This window comes from Larimichthys crocea, chromosome I (assembly GCF_000972845.2).
Source record: "Larimichthys crocea isolate SSNF chromosome I, L_crocea_2.0, whole genome shotgun sequence".
Classification (NCBI taxonomy): domain Eukaryota; kingdom Metazoa; phylum Chordata; class Actinopteri; family Sciaenidae; genus Larimichthys; species Larimichthys crocea.
In genome coordinates, this window is record NC_040011.1 from 18,163,258 (window position 1) to 18,182,258 (window position 19,001).

Genomic DNA, 19,001 nt, shown 5'->3' on the forward strand with positions numbered 1-19,001 from the left:
AATATATACTGTTATTTCTACATCCCGCATCAACTCTTATCATTCTTATTCCTTATTTCGTTAACATTCAGGGAAAAAGAGATAGCCCGTACGCAGCTGGGGACCTCCCCCCGACAGTGCCGCAACTTTAATGGAACCCCAACTCTTTACTTATAACCCCCCCTTATTATGTAATCTATTGTTGTTCGGCCATCTCTCTTATCCACCCACCCCGTCCCCCCCCCCCAGCACCACCGCTAGGGTTACCAGTGTGCAACAGGGCCCACCACCCAACACCCCCCCCCCCCCCGTAGGGAGGTTACTGGGTCCCCAGGGCGGACGGATGCGTCTGAGTAATGTATCAGGATGATAAGGTGGCCGCCGACGGACCGTGCCCCCCGCCCCCGTTACCCCACCCCAGAACCAGCATGATCGTCTGCACGTGAAAATAAAATAACTGTTAGAAAAACAGGGAAAACGGACCCCAAGGTAAGGGCCAGCTGAAGAGTAAAGGAGTAAGTCAAGTGCGAAAGACGGGGACCCCCAGGAAGGTCCTCCCACCCGCCCCACCCCCCCCCCCCACGCCACCCCCCCCCCACCCAAAGGAAAGGAGGAGGAAGGAGAAGGAGGTACGAGGCGGACCACGCGCCCCCCCCCCCCCCCCCCCCCCCACCCCCCCGCCCCCACCCCCGCGCCCCCCCCCCTCCCCCCCCCCCCAGAACCCCCAGGAAAGGGAAGTTACCCCCACCCCCCACCCCCCCCCTCCCCCCCCTCCCCCCCAGCGCCCCCCCCCCGCACCGCACCCGCCCGCCGCACCCCCACCCCCGCGAAATATGAACAAGGGAAATCCACACCACACGCACCCCCCCCCCCCGGGCCCACCCCCCCCTCGCGGGCCCCGGGGAAGGGGACCCCACCGCACGCCGCCCGCCCCCCCCCCCCCCCCCCCCCCGCCCCCCCCCCCCCCCCCCCCCCCCCCCCCCCTGGTTGGTTTAGTTAGGGAAATGGGTTGAAAATAGGGGGGGACTGTCGCCCCCCCGCGCCACCCCACCCCGCCGCCCCCGCGCCCGCCCACCGCGCGACCCACGGGAAAGGACGGCCACGTTGCTCCCCCCCCCCCGGCCGCACTCCCCCCCCCCCCCCCCCCCCCCCCCCCCCCCCCCCCGGGTGGCAATTGACCAGGGAAGGGGGAACGTTGGTTAAACTGGGGCAAAAGAGCCCCGCCCGCTGCCCCACCCCCCGCTCACAAAGGCCCCCCCCCCCCCCCCCCCGCCCGCCACACCCGCCGCCCCCCCCTGGCAAAAAAACAGGTGGCAAAAACATTGTGCTCCCCCCCCCCCCCCCCCTGTTTCTGGAAAACAAAAAAAACAAAAAAAAAAAAAACTCTCCCCCCCACAACATTATCTATCTCGTGAAAAAACCCGAACCCCAAACAACCACTCAAAAAACAAAAAAAAAAACACACACACCACACCACACCCCAACCAAAAAAAAAACAAAAAACAAAAAAAAAAAAAGAAAAAACCACCCCCCACACCAAAAAAAAACACCCGCACCACCCCCACCACCACCACACCACACCCCCCCCACACCCCACACACACACCCCACAACCCCACCAGGGGAAAAAGTTATTAGTTTTTTTTTTTTTTTAAAACCCTAGTGATTTCACGGCCCAAGATTTATTTGAAATCCACCCCCTCTTAAATAACAAAAACAAAAGCTGTTTGAAGACACACCGAGGGACTCTCTATAAATACTTCTGCTTTTTTGGTTTAAGGGCTACGTCTTTACCATCATGATGCCACCAAAGAAACAATGAACAAAAACCGGAAAAAACAAAACCACCACAACCGACCACGCAACCCCACAAAGAAAGAAAGCAGAACCCCAATGAAGTTTGATTTTTTTAGTTTGATTTTTGTTGATCTTTTTTCCCGAATCGCAACACCCGCGAGCACACTATCAACCCACCCCCCCCCAAGAAACAAATGAGTTGATTAACCCCCCCACACAAAAAAAGAAAAGAAAAAAAAAAAAAAAACCACAAAAAAAAAAAAAAAAAAAAAAAAATAGAAAAAAAAAAAAAAAAAAAAAAGAAGGCCCCACCCCCCCCCCCCTCCCCCCCCCCCCCGCCCCCCACCCAAACAAAAAAAAAAAAAAATAAAAAAAAAAAAAAAAAAAAAAAACACCCACCGTCCCAACCGCCACGCTGGCAACTGGAAAAAGAACACATTTCATTAGGTTCCTCCAGGGATTCCCCATACGTCCATACCACACTGATTACTGATTGACACCCAGGCAATGGAAACTTTTAGATAATTATATTAAAAACACTCACCCCACCCCACCCCCTGCCCACCCCAACCCCACACCCTCACCAGCCACCCCCCCCCCCCCCCCCCCCCCCCCCCCCCCCCCCCCCCCCCCCCCCGCACACGCGCACCACACACCACACAACCACGCCCACGCCCACCCCCCCCTCAGCGCCAACCACCACACGCTCTATCTATTCTATAACTAGTACCTGGGAGGGATTTATTTGTGAGGCTTTAATTTGAAAAAACCTTTTTCCGCTTTTTATGAAACCAGACATTCACGTATTCTATCATTTGCACACATGCAACTAGATTTTTTCCTACGGTATTATATTAACTTTCAGCAATGACTTGATGAATTTCGTTGACCCAACCAACAGTTCATCTACTCAAGCCCGTCTCGCGCATCTTCCCGCGCCCACCCCTCCCACGCACCCACCACCCCTCCTTACCTTCATGAAAAAAAATAATCTCTCCCAACAGGCAACATTCTGGACTCCAAATAATATACAAAGCAAAACCATAATATTACAAACACTATTAATTTAGTTCGTCTCACAACTTTGGCTTTAGGTAAAAACATAAAACTCTAAACCCTCTATTTGTTGCATTGAAAGAACATAAAAAAGTGGTTGGATTAAATTTTTAACCCCCTCCCCCCCCCCCTACCCCACCCAACACTTTGTAAACCAGGCGGGACTTGCTCACTCCCCCCGCCCCCCCCCCCCCCCCCCGCTTCTTTAAAAAAACCAATACTTGTGGAAGCCTATAAACAAACCAATTCTAAAGTGAGCCGGCCAGGCACCCAGGATGGCTTGCTTTGTAAATTTGGTGGCCCCCTTGTGAAAAGGAACCGCTCCCCCCCCTCCCTCTCCCTCGATGAGATTGTGAAAGTGAAAGTGGAGGTAATTTACCGGGGGAAGCTACTTGCAACTCATGCTCAGTGTGCCCCTTATGGGCAAAAATTTGAACATTCAAATGGCGGGAAGTAACCCACTGTGATGTAATGAAAAATGGTTCTCATTTGACACACACACACACACACTCCCTGCCCACGTGTTCCGTGTCCCCCGTCTGTTCATTTCAAACACAAATAAACTATGAATTTAAATAATACATAAATTACTTCTCTTCAAGACAAAGTTAACATTTATGGGCAAGGCTTAATGCGACCCTACCCACAATCCACATTAAATAAGGACCCCCGCGCTACCCCACCACACCCTGCACTCCAATCAAATATCTCATCGTGAATACCCCCCGGGATGACCGGACAGCTGAATCCGCACCACCCACACGCCCCCCCCGCCGCAAGCCCACAAACAACACCCCCAGAACGCAAAAAAAGACCATACAACCACCACACACCACACAGAAACCCAGACCCGCGAAAGGGTAAACATGTTTCCGCACACCACACACACCCCACCGCCTGCATAAAAAACATACAATTTTGATAATTAAGACAAACAGGACCCCACCACCACGCACACACCCCCCCACTCCCCTCCTCCTCCACCCCATGAATGTCACGCCCAACACAACCAATCCGCCACCCCCCCCACACCCACCTCACACACACACACACGCACGCAACCCCCCCCCCCCTATAAAACCACATAATTCAGCTTGTGGGAAGGGGAGGGCAGGGCGGTGGGTGGGGAGCGGAAGGCCCCGCCCCCCCCCCCCCCCCCCCCCCCCCCCCCCCCCCCCCCCCCCCCCCCCCCCCCCCCAGGGACCCCCGGCGGCCCCCCCCCGCCCCCCGCCCCCCCCGCCCCCCCGCCGCCTCACCACCCGCGCCCCCCCCCCCCCCCGCTCCCCGCCGTTTCAGGAGCTTCTTAACAAGTTCCTCAAAGAATTCACTGAATTCTGAATTCAAAACCCCAACCCCCCCACACACAGCGGTCTTGAACCAAAGGACAAAGAGGAGTGGGTCTCTTGCCACACGCACAACAAACCCCTGGGGTTTGGTAAGTGCCTTGCGGTGGGTTAGGTCGCGGTCCCCCCCCCCCCCCCCCCCCCCCCCTGTCCTGCCCCGACCCACCACCTGCACCCGGTGAGACTAGCCTACCATAGAAGTTCAGGGGGTTGGATCTTTTTTTTAAGGGAAGTCTGGGTGGATTATTGGGCGCCCCCCCGCCCCCCCCCCCCCCCCCCGCGGCTGCCCCCCCTCCCCTCCCACCCCCACTCACCGCCCCCCCCCCCCCCCCCCCTTGGACCCGGGCTCCCAGCCCACCCCTCCACCCCCATACCCCCAGCCCCCCCCCCCCCCCCCCCCCCCCCCCCCGACCAGCTACCCCCCCCGTGACATCCACTGGCGTCTCGAGCCCCCCCCCCCCCCCCCCCCCCACCCCCCCCCCCCCCCCCCCCCACGCACACCCAACAGCACCCCCCCTCACCCGGCTCAACCCCAGTAAGGTTAAGGGGTCCAGTCATTGCACTTTTTTTTTTTTTTTTTGCTGCAAAAAGTCAGTCCCTATCCAGCAAGTTTCAACAAACTCCACCACACACCCCAAACAAGATTATTTAATCTCAGGGGGGGGCCAGGTGGGCTTTCCTGTTTGCGTTCGTGCAAAAAAAAAAACCCACCACCACCCCCAAAAAAAACCACAAACACCCCCACCCACCCACACACCCCCCACACCCCCCCCGCCACCCCCCCCTCCCACCCACCCCCCCCCCACCCCTGCCCCCCCCCACCCCCACCCCCCACCCACCCACCCCCCCCCCCCCCCCCCCCACACCCCCCCCCCCCCCCCCCACCACCACCACAAAAAACAAAAAAAAAAAAATAAAAAAAAAAACCAAAAAAAAAAAAAAAACAAAAACAAAAAACCCCCCCCCACCCCCACAACCCCCCCCACCACCCCACCCCACTCACCCCCCCAATACTCTCCCTTCCCTCCCCCCCCACCCCCCCCCACCCCCCCACCCCCCCCCCCCCACCCCCCCCCCCCTCCCCCCCACCCTCCCCCCCCCCCCCCCCCACCACCCCCCCACCCACCCAAACACCCCCCCCCCCACACCACACACACCACAACCCCACACACAACCACCACCACACACACCCCCACACCCCACACAAACACCCCCCCCACCCCTCTGAATTTCCACCCAAACTCTCCCCCCCCCCCCCCCAACCCCACACCCACACCACCCCTCCCCACACCCCCCCCCCCCTCGCACACCACAACCCACCCCCCCCACACCCCCCCCCCCCCCACACACACCACACCACAACCCCCCACCACCCCATCACCACACAACCCCCCCCACACCCCCACAACCCACCCCCACCACCACCCACCCCCCACAGTTTCCCCCACCCCCACCACACCCCACCTTCTTTTCGTCCACGCCACACACAGAAACATCACAGCCCAACCACCCCACACCACCCCCCACCACACACACCCACACACCCACCCCCCCCCACACACCTCCACACAACCCCCACAACACTCCCACACCACACACCCCACCACCCAAAACTCAACACACCCACCCCCCCACACAACCACCCCCCCACCCCCCCCCCCTCCCCCCACCCACACTACCACCACACACCACCCACACCACACCCCTACACCCCACCAACCACAACCCCACCCAAACCAACCCACCCCCCACAACACAAACCACCAAAAACACCCCCCCCCAACACCCAACCCACACACCCCCCACCCCACACCCCACCAAACAACAACACAACCCACACCACCACACACCCACCACAAAACCACACCACACCACCAACCTCCCCCCCACACCCCCCCCACCACAACCTCTCACCACACACCCCCACCCCCACAAACACCCACCAAACCCAACCACCCCACACCCACACCAAACACCCCACACCCACACCCACACCCCACACCCACCCACCCCACCCCCAAACCAACACCACACCCACACACCCCACCCCCACAACACACCAAACAACACACAACAAACTCCAACCCACCCCAACACCCCCCAACAACCCCACCACACACCCACCACACCACAAACAACCAACACCCAACACCCACACACCACCCCCCCAACCCCAACAACAACACCACACACAACCCAACCTCACCCCCCCCACACCCAACAACACTCCACAACCACCACCACCAACCCCCCCCCCACAACCACAAAAACCAAACACAACCACCACCACACATGCCACCCCTATCCACCCCCCACCCCCCTCTTCACCCCAACCCCACCAAACCACACCCCAACCCACTCCCAACCAACACACACCAACACCACACCAACAACAAACCAACCCACCCCACATCACCACCAACCACACACAACACAACCACCACCCACCAACACACCACCCACCACACCCCAAACACACCCAAACACACCCCCCAAAAACACACAACCAACCCCACCCACCCCACCACCACAACCCCCCCCCCCAACACAAACACACAACTTTCACCACACAAACCCCCCACCCCAACAACCCATCACACAACCCTTTTCTCCACAAACCCAATCAACCGACACACACCCACCCCCCACCCACCCCCCCCACACCCACACACCCCACCCCCCCCCCCCACCCAACCTCCCCACCCCACCAACCTCCTCCACACCCCCTACCCCTCCCACCCCCCCCCCCCACCCCCCCCACCACTCCCCCACCCCACCACACCCCACCCCCCCACACCCCCACCCCCACACCCCCCACCAAAACACCACCAACACCCAACAACACACTCTCACACTTACCACCCCCACCCCCCTCCCCACACTACACCCACCACACCACACCCCAACCCCCCACCAACCACCCCCCCACCCCCCCCCAACACCCACACACCCTACCCCCTACCTTCCCACTCCACACACTTCCCCCCCCCCCCACACACCAAACACAACACAAAAAACCTCTCCACCACCCCACTCACACCCCCACCCCCACCCCCACCCCCTCATCAACAACCACTCCCACACCCACAACACACACCACCCAAAACACCCACAACAAAAACCAACCACAACACCACCACCCCAACCCATACCCTCCCCCACCCCCACCAACAACCAACCAACAACCCACCACCCCAACCCAACACACCACCACCACCACTCCCCCACCACCCCACACCCACCACACCACACAAAAAAAAACACAACCAACACTCACAACACACCCTACCCACCCCCCCCACCCCCACCCCCCCATACACCCCCCCCCCACCCCCACACACCCCCCTTCCCCCACCCCACACCACCACACCACACACAACCCCCCAACCTCCCCCTACAACCACCACACACCACACCCCCAAACCAACCCCAAAACCAACCCCCCACCCCCCACCCCCACCCCCCCCCCCCCCACACACCACCCACAACCCCACCCAACCACACAACACCCCACACCAACAACACCCCCAACCCCACCCCACCAAAACCCCCCCACACACCACCCAACCCACCCCCCCCCACAAAACACCCCCACCCCAAAACCCCACCCACACACCAACACCAACAAACCACAAACCCCAACCCAACACACACCCCACCCACCCCCCACCCCACACCACCCACCTTCATGAAATATGATCCCACAACCACCACAACCCAAAAACCACCCCCCAACAACAACACACCCACCACCCCACCCACACAACCCACACCACAAACACACACCACACCACACCCCACCAACCACCACACCACCCCAACCACACCCCCCCACACACCCACCCCCCCCAACCACCACCACCACACACCCACCCCCACCCACACAACACAACAACACAAAACCCCCCCCACACCCCAACCAACACACACCCAACCCAACAACCCACACCCCCCCCAAAACCCCCCCACACCCCCCACCCACCTCCTTTACATTTTATCGCTCACACACACACCAAAACAACACACACCTCCCACCCACCCCACCACCACCTCAAACACACAACCAACACACCCCCACAACACACAACCACAACCCCCAAACCACCCCACCAGCCCTCAGATGGCACCTTCGCATCACACACAACACACCCACAACCCCCACACCACCCCCCACCCCACCCCACACCCACACACCACACACCACACACCACCTCAACACACCCCCACACACACCACCACACACCCAACACAACCACACCACCCCAAACACAACAAACACACCACACCACAACCACACCTCCCCCCACAACACCCACACACACCACAACCCACCACACACTACATCACCAACCCCCACCACACCCCACCCACCCCACCCCCCACCACACCCCACCCACCACAAACACCACAATCCCCACACCCCACCACCCACCCCACACCCACACACCAAACCACACCCACCAACCACCCCACACCACCCCACACCCCCCACAAACAACCACACCACACCCCCCCCCACACCCCCCCCACCCCAACCCCCAAAACCCACACAACCCCCACACAACCACCACCCCCCACACCACCCACTCACACCCCACCCCCCCCAAACAACCACAACACACACACCCACCTTACAACAACACACAACACGAACCACCCTCCTAACACACCACCCCCCCAACAACACACAAACACACCCACCCCCACAACCCCCCCCCACCACCAAACACACCCAACACCCCACCCCCCCCACAAACTCCCCCCCCCCCCCACCCCCCCCCCCACAACCACACCCCCCCCCCCCCACCCCCCACCACCACCCACCAACCCCCCACCCCCCCCACAACCACCACACCCACCACCCACAAACCCCCCCCCCAACACACAAAAACCCACACAACCCACACCCAAACCCAACCAAAAACACCCAAACACAACCCCACCACACACCCCCAAACCCCCAACCAACCCCCAAAAACACCCCACCCCACACCCCACACCCCCCCCCCCAACCCCACAAAAAACTCCAACCACCCACCACACACACCACCCCACCCCACACACCCCCCCACCCACCCCCCCAACCCACACAACACCCACACCCCCCACAACCACCCACCCCCCACACCCACACACAACACCAAAAACAAACACCACCCACACCCCACCCCCCCCCCACCCCCACCACCCACCACACACCCCACCCCCCCCACACACCCACCCCCCCCACCCACCCGACAGACGCCCCAAGCAGAGACAGTACTAGCACACACCCACACCCCTTAGGCCTCCACCGCGCTCCACAGACCACACCCCCCCCATGCTACTGCTCAACCCAACAACCATTAGCCAGCCAATCGCCTCAAAATTAGTGCAAACTAGCTCATGATCCACCCACAATTAGAACAACCACCCACACCCACCCCACCACCCGTTCCTCCCCACATCTCGCTCTCACTCCTCTCTCTCTAACCCCCCACAACCCCACCCCACACACCCCAACACCCCCCACAAAACAAACACAACACCACAACACACCAACACCCACCCACACCACACTGCCAACGGCCGAGAGACCTCCCTTCAGTCACCGCGCGGACCTCTACCAGTACCTCCGCACCAACCCCCCACTCACTAAAACCATAGCCCAGACCCCACAATGCTACATTAGCTAGCAAATAGTAACCCTGAACACAGCCATACGACCGCATAGCTCTATGATCGCTGCGCATCTACAACTCTTATGTGAGCGCCGGCAGTGATCAGCCGCTTGCCTTCAACAACCCAGCCCCCCAGCTCCGAACTTCTACCTCTTTTTAGCTTTATTTATTTTTTGTCCCCCCCACCCCACCCCCACCCCCCCCACCCCCCCAACTCCCCCCCCCCCCCCCACCCCCCCACCCCCCCCCCCCCCCCCCCCCCCCCCCCCCACCCCCCCCAACAACAACCCCCCCCCCCCACCAACCCCCACCCACCCCCCCCCCACCCCACCACCCCCCACCCCACCCCACCCCCCCCCCACCACCCCCCCACCCCCCCCCCCCCCCCCCCAACCACCCCCCCCCCACCCACACACCCAACACCCACCCCCCCCCCCCACCCCCCCATACCCACAACCAAAAACCCCCCCACCCACCTACACACCCCCCCCCCACCCCCCCACACCCCACCACCACACCCCACCCACACCCCCCACCACCCCACACCCCCCCACCCCCCACCCCCCCCCCCCCCCCCCAACCCAACCCCCAACCCCCCCATCAACAAACCACCCCACCCCTCCTACCCAACCCACCCAACAAACCCACCCCCCACCCACCCCCCCCCCCCCACCACCCCACCAAACCACCCCCAACCCCACCCACAACCCCCCCCCACCACCACACACTACCCACAACCCCCCCCCCCTCACCACACACCAACCCCCCACCACCCCCCAACCCACCCCCCCCCCCCCCCCAACCCCCACCCCCCCACCACAACCCACACCCCCCACACCCCCACACCCACAACCCCCCCCCCCCCAACCCCCCCAACACCCCCACCCCCCCCCCCCCCCCCAACCACAACCCCCCCCCCACACCCACCCAACACCCCCAACACCCCCCCCCCCCCCCACCCCACCCACACCCCCACCCCCCACCCCACCCCACACCCCATCCCCCCCACAACCAACCCAACACCCCCCCCCCCCCCCCCCCACCCCCCACCCCCCCCCCCCCCCACCCCCCCCCCACCCCCCCCCCCCACCCCCACCACACCCCCACCCCCCCCCCACCACCCACACCCCAACCCCCACAACACCCCCCAACCCCCCCCCCACCCCACCAAAACACCCCACACACCCACCCCCACCCCACCCCCCACCACCCCACCCCACCCCCCCCCCCCCCACCACACACCCCCCCCACCCACCCCCCCCACCCCCCCACCACCCCCCACCCCCCCCCAACCCCACCCCCCAAACCACCCCCCCACCCCCCACACCCACCCCCCCCACTCACACCCACCACACCCCAAAAACACCAACATCCAAACCCCCCACAAAAACCCAACCCCACACCAAAAACCACCAACCACCCAACAACCAACAACACAAAAACCCAACCACTAACCCCATAAACTCTACTAACAACCAAACACCAACCCCCAACACCAACAACCCTCCCCACACACAAACCACCACCCCACCCCCCTCTTCCCACCACACACATCCCCACAACACCCCCCAACACCCACCCCACCCCTCAACCACCCACAACCCCACCCCCCACCCCCACCCACAACCCCCCCACCCCCCACCCCCCCCCAACACCCACCCACAGCACCAACACCCACTTCACCCCCCCCACCCCCGCCCACCCCCCAACACCACCCCCACCCCCACCCCCCCCCCCCAACCCCCCCCCCCCCCCCCCCACCCCCCCCACTTCAAACCCACACCCCACCACCCCACCCCCCCCACCCCACCCCCCCCCCCCCCACCCCTCCTACCCCCCCCCCCAACCCCCACCCCCCCACCCCAAACCACACCCCCCCCACCACAACACCCCCAACCCCCACCCCAACAACACCACCACAAAACCCCCACAAATACAAAAAAAAAAAACAAAAAAAAAAAAAAAAAAAAAAAAAAAAAAAAAAAAAAAAAAACAAACAAACACAAATAACAAACCAAAACACAAAAACAAAAAAAAAAAAAAACCCAAACCCACCAACCCCCCCCCCACCCCCACCCACCCCCCCCCACACCAACAACCCAACCAACCCCCCCCCCCCCCCCACACCACCCACCACCACCCAACCCCCCACAAACAAACCCAACCCACACCCACCCCCCCCCACCCACCCCCCCCCAACCACCCCAACACCAACCCACAAACAACCCAAACCCCACACCCACACCCCACCAACCAATCAAACACCACCCCACCACCCACACACACCCCCCACCACAACCCCCCCCACCCCAACCCAATTTCTCCCCCCCCCAACCTCCCCCCCACAATCTCCTCCTTCCACCCTCCCTTCCCTTTCACACCACACTACCACCATCCCACAACCCCCACCCCCCCACACCCACCCAACCCTCAAACCCCCACCCAACCCCACTCCCCACCCCACACCAACCCCCCCCCCACCCAACACCCACCACCCCCCCCACACCCCCCCCCCCCCCCCCCAACCCAACCCCCCCCCCACCACACCCCCCACCACACCCCCAACCCCCACCCAACCCCCACCCCAACCCACCACACCCCCCACACAACCAACCCACCCCCCCACCACCCCCACCACACAACACCCACACCCCACCACACCACACACACCCCCCCCCTCCACCCCCACCCACCCCACACCACACACACCCCCCCACCCCCCCCCCCCCCCCCCCCCCCCCCACCCCCCCCCACCCCCACCCCCCAAACCCCACCCCACCCCCACCCCCCCCCCCCACACCCCCCCACCCCCCCCACCCCCCCCACCCCCCCCCCCCACACACCACCACACCCCCCCAACCCCCACCCACAAACACCCCCCACCCCACCCCCCCCCACTACAAAACCAACCCACCCCACCTCCCCCCCCCCCCCCCCCCACCCCCCCCCCACCACCCCACCCCCCCCCCCCCCAACCCCACACCCCCCCCAACACCCACCCCCCACACACCCCCCCCCCCCCCCCCCCACCCACACACCCCCCCCCACAAACCCCCCCCCCCCCCCCCCCCCCCCCCCACCCCCCCCCCCCCACCCACCCCCCCCACCACCCCCCACCCCCCCCCCCCCCCACCCCCCCCCCCCCCCCAAACCACCCCCCCCCACCCCCCCCCCCCACCCCCCCCCCCCCCCACCCCCCCCCCCCCACACCACCCCCCCCAACACCCCAACTCCCAACCAACCCCCCCCCCCCCCCCCAACCCCCCCCCCCCCCCCCCTGTTTTTAAAACTATCGGACACTTTAAAGCAAGTGGCAGCTTATGGATGTTCACACTTGTCCGCACACGTTGGCCTCACAGCCACCTCACTTCCACAACAATACTCACCAATCTCTACCACGACCTCAACGTTCCACCCCCGCAAAACCCCACCCCAAACCCACACCAACACCCAATCACACACACATCCCCAACCCCGAGCCCCCGACCATCAAAACAACAGCCGGTCACAAGCTCGGGCTCAAACTTACAAACACCCCAACCACCATAAAAACAAACACCAAACAACAAAGCCTCCACCCCACACACCACCCAAATCCAACAAACACACAACCACACATGCTTCCACCAACAACACAGCACACCAAGAAAACACACACTAACACAACAGCAGACATAGGTTGCGACCAAACAACACCTTCACTGTGCGGAGCGGCCGGAGATCCCCAGAGAGTTACGGAGAACGAAGCAGACGGAATGCAGAGCGGAGGTTAAGCGCAGGGCGAACGCCCCCCCACCCACCCAACCCCCCACCCCGGCACGGTACAAAAACACCCACCCAACTGTTTCGCACTCACACAACATCGCAACCACAAAGCACACACACACCAGAGAAGCCAACATTTGAACCTGTACGGATTCCAAAACTCGTCCGGGCGGAACCGAAGCAACCAGAGCTCCTCACATCTCCCACACCCCCACTCCCCCACCACCAACTCCACCCCCCCCCCCCCCCCCTTATTATAGTAAGAAGAGGGAGGGGGGATCTCTGTGTTTGTGAACGATAGATGGTGCCACCCGGGACACCATCGGTTGAAGGAGCAATCTGCACCAGAGACTTGGAGCTGTTCGCGGTCAGGCATCTCGGACGGCCACTCTCACTTCTCTCCCATCTCCACCCTTCCCGAGGGAGTTTCACAGGTCATTGCCGTGTTTGTGTACATCTCCCGTCCCCCCCGCTGGGTCGCTATGATCACACCTCGTTCCAACTCATCACCGAACTACACCCCTGTGGTGAATAAACAACAATGTGAAACACTAAGGAATTAAACTACATGACTTCATTGCTAACATTTTAAACTGTTAACATGTAATGTTAATGCTAGCACGTTAGTGCTAGCCACTCATTTTCAGTCACTCAGAATACATGTTAATGTTAACATGCCTAATGTTGCCACCCCCATCGCCCTACCAACTCAACAGACACCACCTACCCGCACGCCCACGCCACAGCTACCGCCACCACACACCACCCCAACTTTTAGTCACTAAAGCCACACCCCCAACAACAACGCACGCTCTAATATGTCATATTAATTGTTAGTGCGCCAAAAGACAGCAGAGCAGCTTAGTCGGTTAGCAATAGCTGTCAAGACATGCTAACACTGTTAACATTAGCAGCAAAGCTAAAATTACATGCAAATGGTCAATTGACTAGCGCAGTCAACACTAGCACTCGCACCCCCCTCCCGCCCCCCCGCATTAGCCACTAAGGAATTTATTACATGACAACCTGCTAACCATGCATAAGCACTTTGCTAAGCACGTCAGCGCTAGCAATTTACCTTAGCCACGAATAACCAATACCTGCACTTGCTAATATTGCTAATTCTCAAATGCTCATTTTAAAATAGCACTAGCCACAAAGAATTAAATACAGCTCCTTCTACCATGTTCATGTAATTGTTACCATCTGCGCTAGCAATGAGCATTAGCCACGACGAATTAAATACATGATCATACTAAACATGTTAATGTTAATTAACCTTTAGCCCCCCCTTATGGAATTAAGTCAACATAGCTCCTTTTTAACCATTAAAGCTACCTGCTAATGATAATTGCTAGCGCGTTGTCTGTCTAAAATGACAGACCAATGGACAGCAGAGCAGCATAGCGTGTGTTACGTTTACATTAGCCATTAAGTATTAAATAAATGCTAATGTTAACATGTATTTAATTCTTAGTGTTTGTTATAGTATCAATAAGCATTAGCAGGTCACATTACCAGTTAGCCATTAGCATGTTCCCATTAGCATGTTAACATTAGCATTTATTAATACTTAAATGGTAATGCCTACAACGTTAACACCTAGCTGCTCTGCTGTAATGTCTGTCATTTTAACAGACAAACCCCCGACCGCTCGCAATTATCATTAGGCAGGGTTAGCTTTAGCATGTAAACATTGAGCATTGTACTTTAATTCCTAGTGGCTAATGTTAATTAACCATTAACAGTTAGCAATGATCATGTATATTTAATTCTTCGTGGCTAATGCTCATTGCTAGCTCAGATGGCTAACAAGTAACATTAACATGGTAGAAATTAGCATGTATTTAATTCTTTGTGGCTATGCTAAATTAAACATTAGCATGTTCGCATTCGCCTATTAGCAAGTAGCATGTATTTGGTTATTCGTGGCTACGGGTCCTTGCTAGCGACAGACACCCCCCCGACCGCCCCACACGCAAGCTCGCCCACCTAGCCTGTCTAGCCTCCACCGTTGTCATGTAATAAACTTGTTCCGTTGGCATACACACACAGACACGCATCATTGCGCAGTGTGCGCCGCTAGACTCCCACCCTTTCTCACTCTCTTCGGCACTCCCAATTTGCAGTAATTTAGCTTTGGCTGTATGTTAACAAGTTAGCATGTTCTTTACAAGCTAGTGCTAACGCGCTAGCTGCTCCTGCTGTCTTTGGCGCACTAAACAAATTAATATTACCATATTAACATTCACATGTTATTCTTAGTGACTAAAAATTATGGGCTAGGCACTTGACGTGCTAGCACTTAACATTAGCATGTCAACATTAGCATGTTCAACATTAACATTTGTATTCTTAGTGACTGAAAATGATTCTCGTTGCTAGCACTAACGTGCTAAGCACCTTAACCTTTAGCATGTTTAACATTAACATGTTAGCAATGATCATGTATTAATTCTTAGTGGTTCAACAGGTGGTTGTTTATCCCCACAGGGGTTTTTGTAGCTGTGATGAGGGGTGAACGAGGTTGTGATCAGAGCGACCCAGCGGCGGGGACGGGAGATGTACACAAACACGGCAATGACCTGTGAAAACTCCTCGGGGGACGGAGGGTAGTATGGCCGCATGCTGACCGCTAACAGCTCCAAGTCTCTGGTCCAGGTGCTCCTTTCACCCTGATTGTGTCCCGGGTGGCACCATCTATCTCACAAACACCGAGATCCCCCCCCCCCTTTCTTCTTACCGAATCTCTGGTGCGTTCCGGTCCGCCCGGACGAGGCTGGACTCCGTCCAGGTTGGTAATGTGCGAGGTCCGGAGAAGTACAGTTTTCGTGAGTAAATAAACCTGGTTTATCCCGTCTTTTCTTCTCCCGCGCTTCCCTCCGCTCTGCTGCATCCTCTTCTCTTCCTCCCGTAACTCCTGGGGATCTCCGGCCGCTCGCACAGTGAAGGGGTGTGTCGCAGCCTACCAGCTGATCCCGAGTGTAAACAATGGAGTTGTCGTTCCATGTATTTCCCACGCACACCAAAAAGTGCCGAAAACAGCAGGAGCAGACCACGAAATGTCACCAATGTGTAACATCCATAGCTGCCATTGCTTTTTAACGTGTCGATTAGTTTAAAAAAACACAACAAATAAAAAAACTAAAAAGAGGTCGAAAGTTTCGGAGCTGCTGTAACAAGCGGGCTGCTCACCCGGCGCCTCACTATCGATATATGCTCACTATCGATTATCGCTATCGCTATGCTTAGCAATACTATTTGCCACTAATTTTAGCATTGCTGCCAATGTTAGCAGTTAGCAGACGGAGAGGTCCCACGAAGGGAATCCTCCGACGTTGTGGTGTGTGTGTGTGTGTGTGTGTGGTGTTTGTGTGTGAGTGAGAGAGCGAGAGAGTAGAGAGAGAGGGGACTGTGTGTGTGTGCGTGGCTAATGTGCTAGCACTTTACTATTTCACTAATTTTAGCATTGGCTTCTTAATGTTAGCGTTAGCATGTTCTTTACAGCTAGCGCTATGTGTAAACTGCTTGCTTGTCCTCTGTCGGCCATTTTAACAGGACACAGTTCAAATGAAGCCAATAATGCTCACATGGCCACTGGGCTTGCTGCAACGTTGTCACGTTGGAACGGCAGTTGAAAATCCTGACAGAGAGGAGAGGAAATGCTGAGGACCAGCCTCGAAAGGAGGAGGGCTTCTATGGCCAAAACCGTTATCCTGTATTTCCAATCATTGAACCGACAAACTGGGGGCAGCGCATGCCCTTCCTGATCGTTTTACATTAGTTATTTTGTGATCTATAAATTGAAGAAACGTGCCCTCAGGAGCAGAACGACCGAGCCCAAAAACCCACGCCTTACCCTATTCGAACCCTCTCACCCTTCAACCACCCCGACACCCCCACCACCCCTCCACCAAACCCCCACCACCCCTTTCCACCTCCGTTTATCTCTTAAAACACACACCAATGAGGAAACACCCACGCTGACACGCCACCACCACACCCCCCCCCCCCACCACCCCCACCCGCCGACTCGACAGCAGGGAGAGTACTCGATCAGTTACCTTTATGGAGCCGAAACTATAAAAGAACAGGCTTTCAACAGTGTTATCACTTTTGCGTCACTCGAATTTTCCTACATTTGGAGGGGATAATCATCGGTCTGTAGTGGGGCATTGAGGGCCCCGGGGTAGTCGATACGTTTTATTTTTTCACTGATTTTTTCTCCCGCTCATCAATCAAATGATGTATTTTCATTCCACTCTACTCAAACATCCACCACCTAGACCCCATTATAAACCCAGAAATTTGACTCTAAAAACCTGCTCCAACTTTGAGCCTTATTAGTTTAAAAACGGTAAAAAAGCTTGTCGATGAGTGTCGTGAATCCCTGAAGATAGGGAAGCATACCTCAGTTTTAAAAGTTCAAATGCAGTCTCTCGGTTCAAGTAATATGCCAGAGCAGTTCATTGTTGAAAAATGTCTGTGAAATGTACTTTTTCAGGCCTCCCAGTCATTCCTTATGGGAAATTTTTCGCAGTTTTTTCCAGAATAAAATTCGCGAAAAGAAAAACCAGCGAATCTCTTAGAAAATTAATAGCACTCGATTCGGGTCAAGCCGCACGTTTTGTTGGATATATAATTTTTTGGGGGTCCACTCCCCGCTTGCCGGGCCGCATTCATGTTCGAAAAAAAAGTGCGGAGGAAGGAAAATGAATAATAATAATTTTAATGCCATGAAAACACGCAGAAGACCAATAGTTTACGAGTGTGCCTACGGCACTCGTCAACTACTCCCAGAGGCTTGCTAGCTCTGTGAGTAGTTGACGAGTGTCACTAATAAGAATCAGCCCGAGATGTTTTAAAGATTTGGCTCTTTCCGGCACACTCAATAGGCGGAAGAAAAGCCCGAGAGCTTTAATTAAAAGAGTGTGCTTCCTTCAGGCACACTCAACAATAAAAGCACGGTTGGAATAACATATAGTGTGCGCCTTGCACGCACACTCAATAAGCCCGAGAGATAATAAAGTGAGTGTGCTCCTTCCGGCACACTCAATAAGCGCGGTGGATAAACATCTAGTTTGCGCTTTCAGGCACACTCCACTAACGAAAAAGATTTAATCAGCAGTTAGAGTTAAGGTGAGCTCAGTAATAACCAAATCACATTGAGCTCTGCAATTCCCTCCTCCTTTGTTTTTTGCCTTTATGCCTTCATTATGTGTGCATTGACAAAGCATTATTATAAAAGTGCTAAGTTACCACAGTACATAGTACACAGCTGTGGCCACATAAGCCATAAAAATGTTGGTAACTTTCTATGTTAGATTTGGTATACACATTCTACATTTAATTAAGTTATTAGTCTATATTGGTTTAACCTTTAGTTGCAATTAATCCATAAC

General features: G+C 57.6%; 2 protein-coding genes across 2 annotated transcripts in view; both read left to right on the forward strand.

The window, feature by feature from the left end:
* The window catches only part of LOC113745855 (basic proline-rich protein-like), a gene marked incomplete at its 3' end in the record, with an annotated part of 9,066 nt that extends 3,755 nt beyond the window's left edge, over positions 1 to 5,311 (forward strand). The window contains 12 exon segments of the mRNA XM_027279307.1: positions 229 to 289; positions 531 to 963; positions 1,107 to 1,146; positions 1,231 to 1,326; positions 2,081 to 2,112; positions 2,363 to 2,412; positions 3,968 to 4,112; positions 4,298 to 4,323; positions 4,528 to 4,669; positions 4,929 to 4,963; positions 4,966 to 5,068; positions 5,190 to 5,311. Coding sequence (XP_027135108.1) covers positions 229 to 289; positions 531 to 963; positions 1,107 to 1,146; positions 1,231 to 1,326; positions 2,081 to 2,112; positions 2,363 to 2,412; positions 3,968 to 4,112; positions 4,298 to 4,323; positions 4,528 to 4,669; positions 4,929 to 4,963; positions 4,966 to 5,068; positions 5,190 to 5,311 — 1,285 coding nt within the window.
* A 5,315-nt stretch (positions 5,312 to 10,626) lies between these two features.
* On the forward strand, positions 10,627 to 17,554 carry LOC113745858 (basic proline-rich protein-like; the record flags this gene model as incomplete). The annotated part of the gene is made up of 5 exons (XM_027279315.1): positions 10,627 to 11,123; positions 11,536 to 11,693; positions 12,329 to 12,673; positions 12,756 to 13,144; positions 17,423 to 17,554. Coding segments are annotated over 5 exons (1,521 nt in total), but the record flags the coding sequence as incomplete, so codon positions are not given.
* Between the last annotated feature and the right edge of the window lie 1,447 nt (positions 17,555 to 19,001).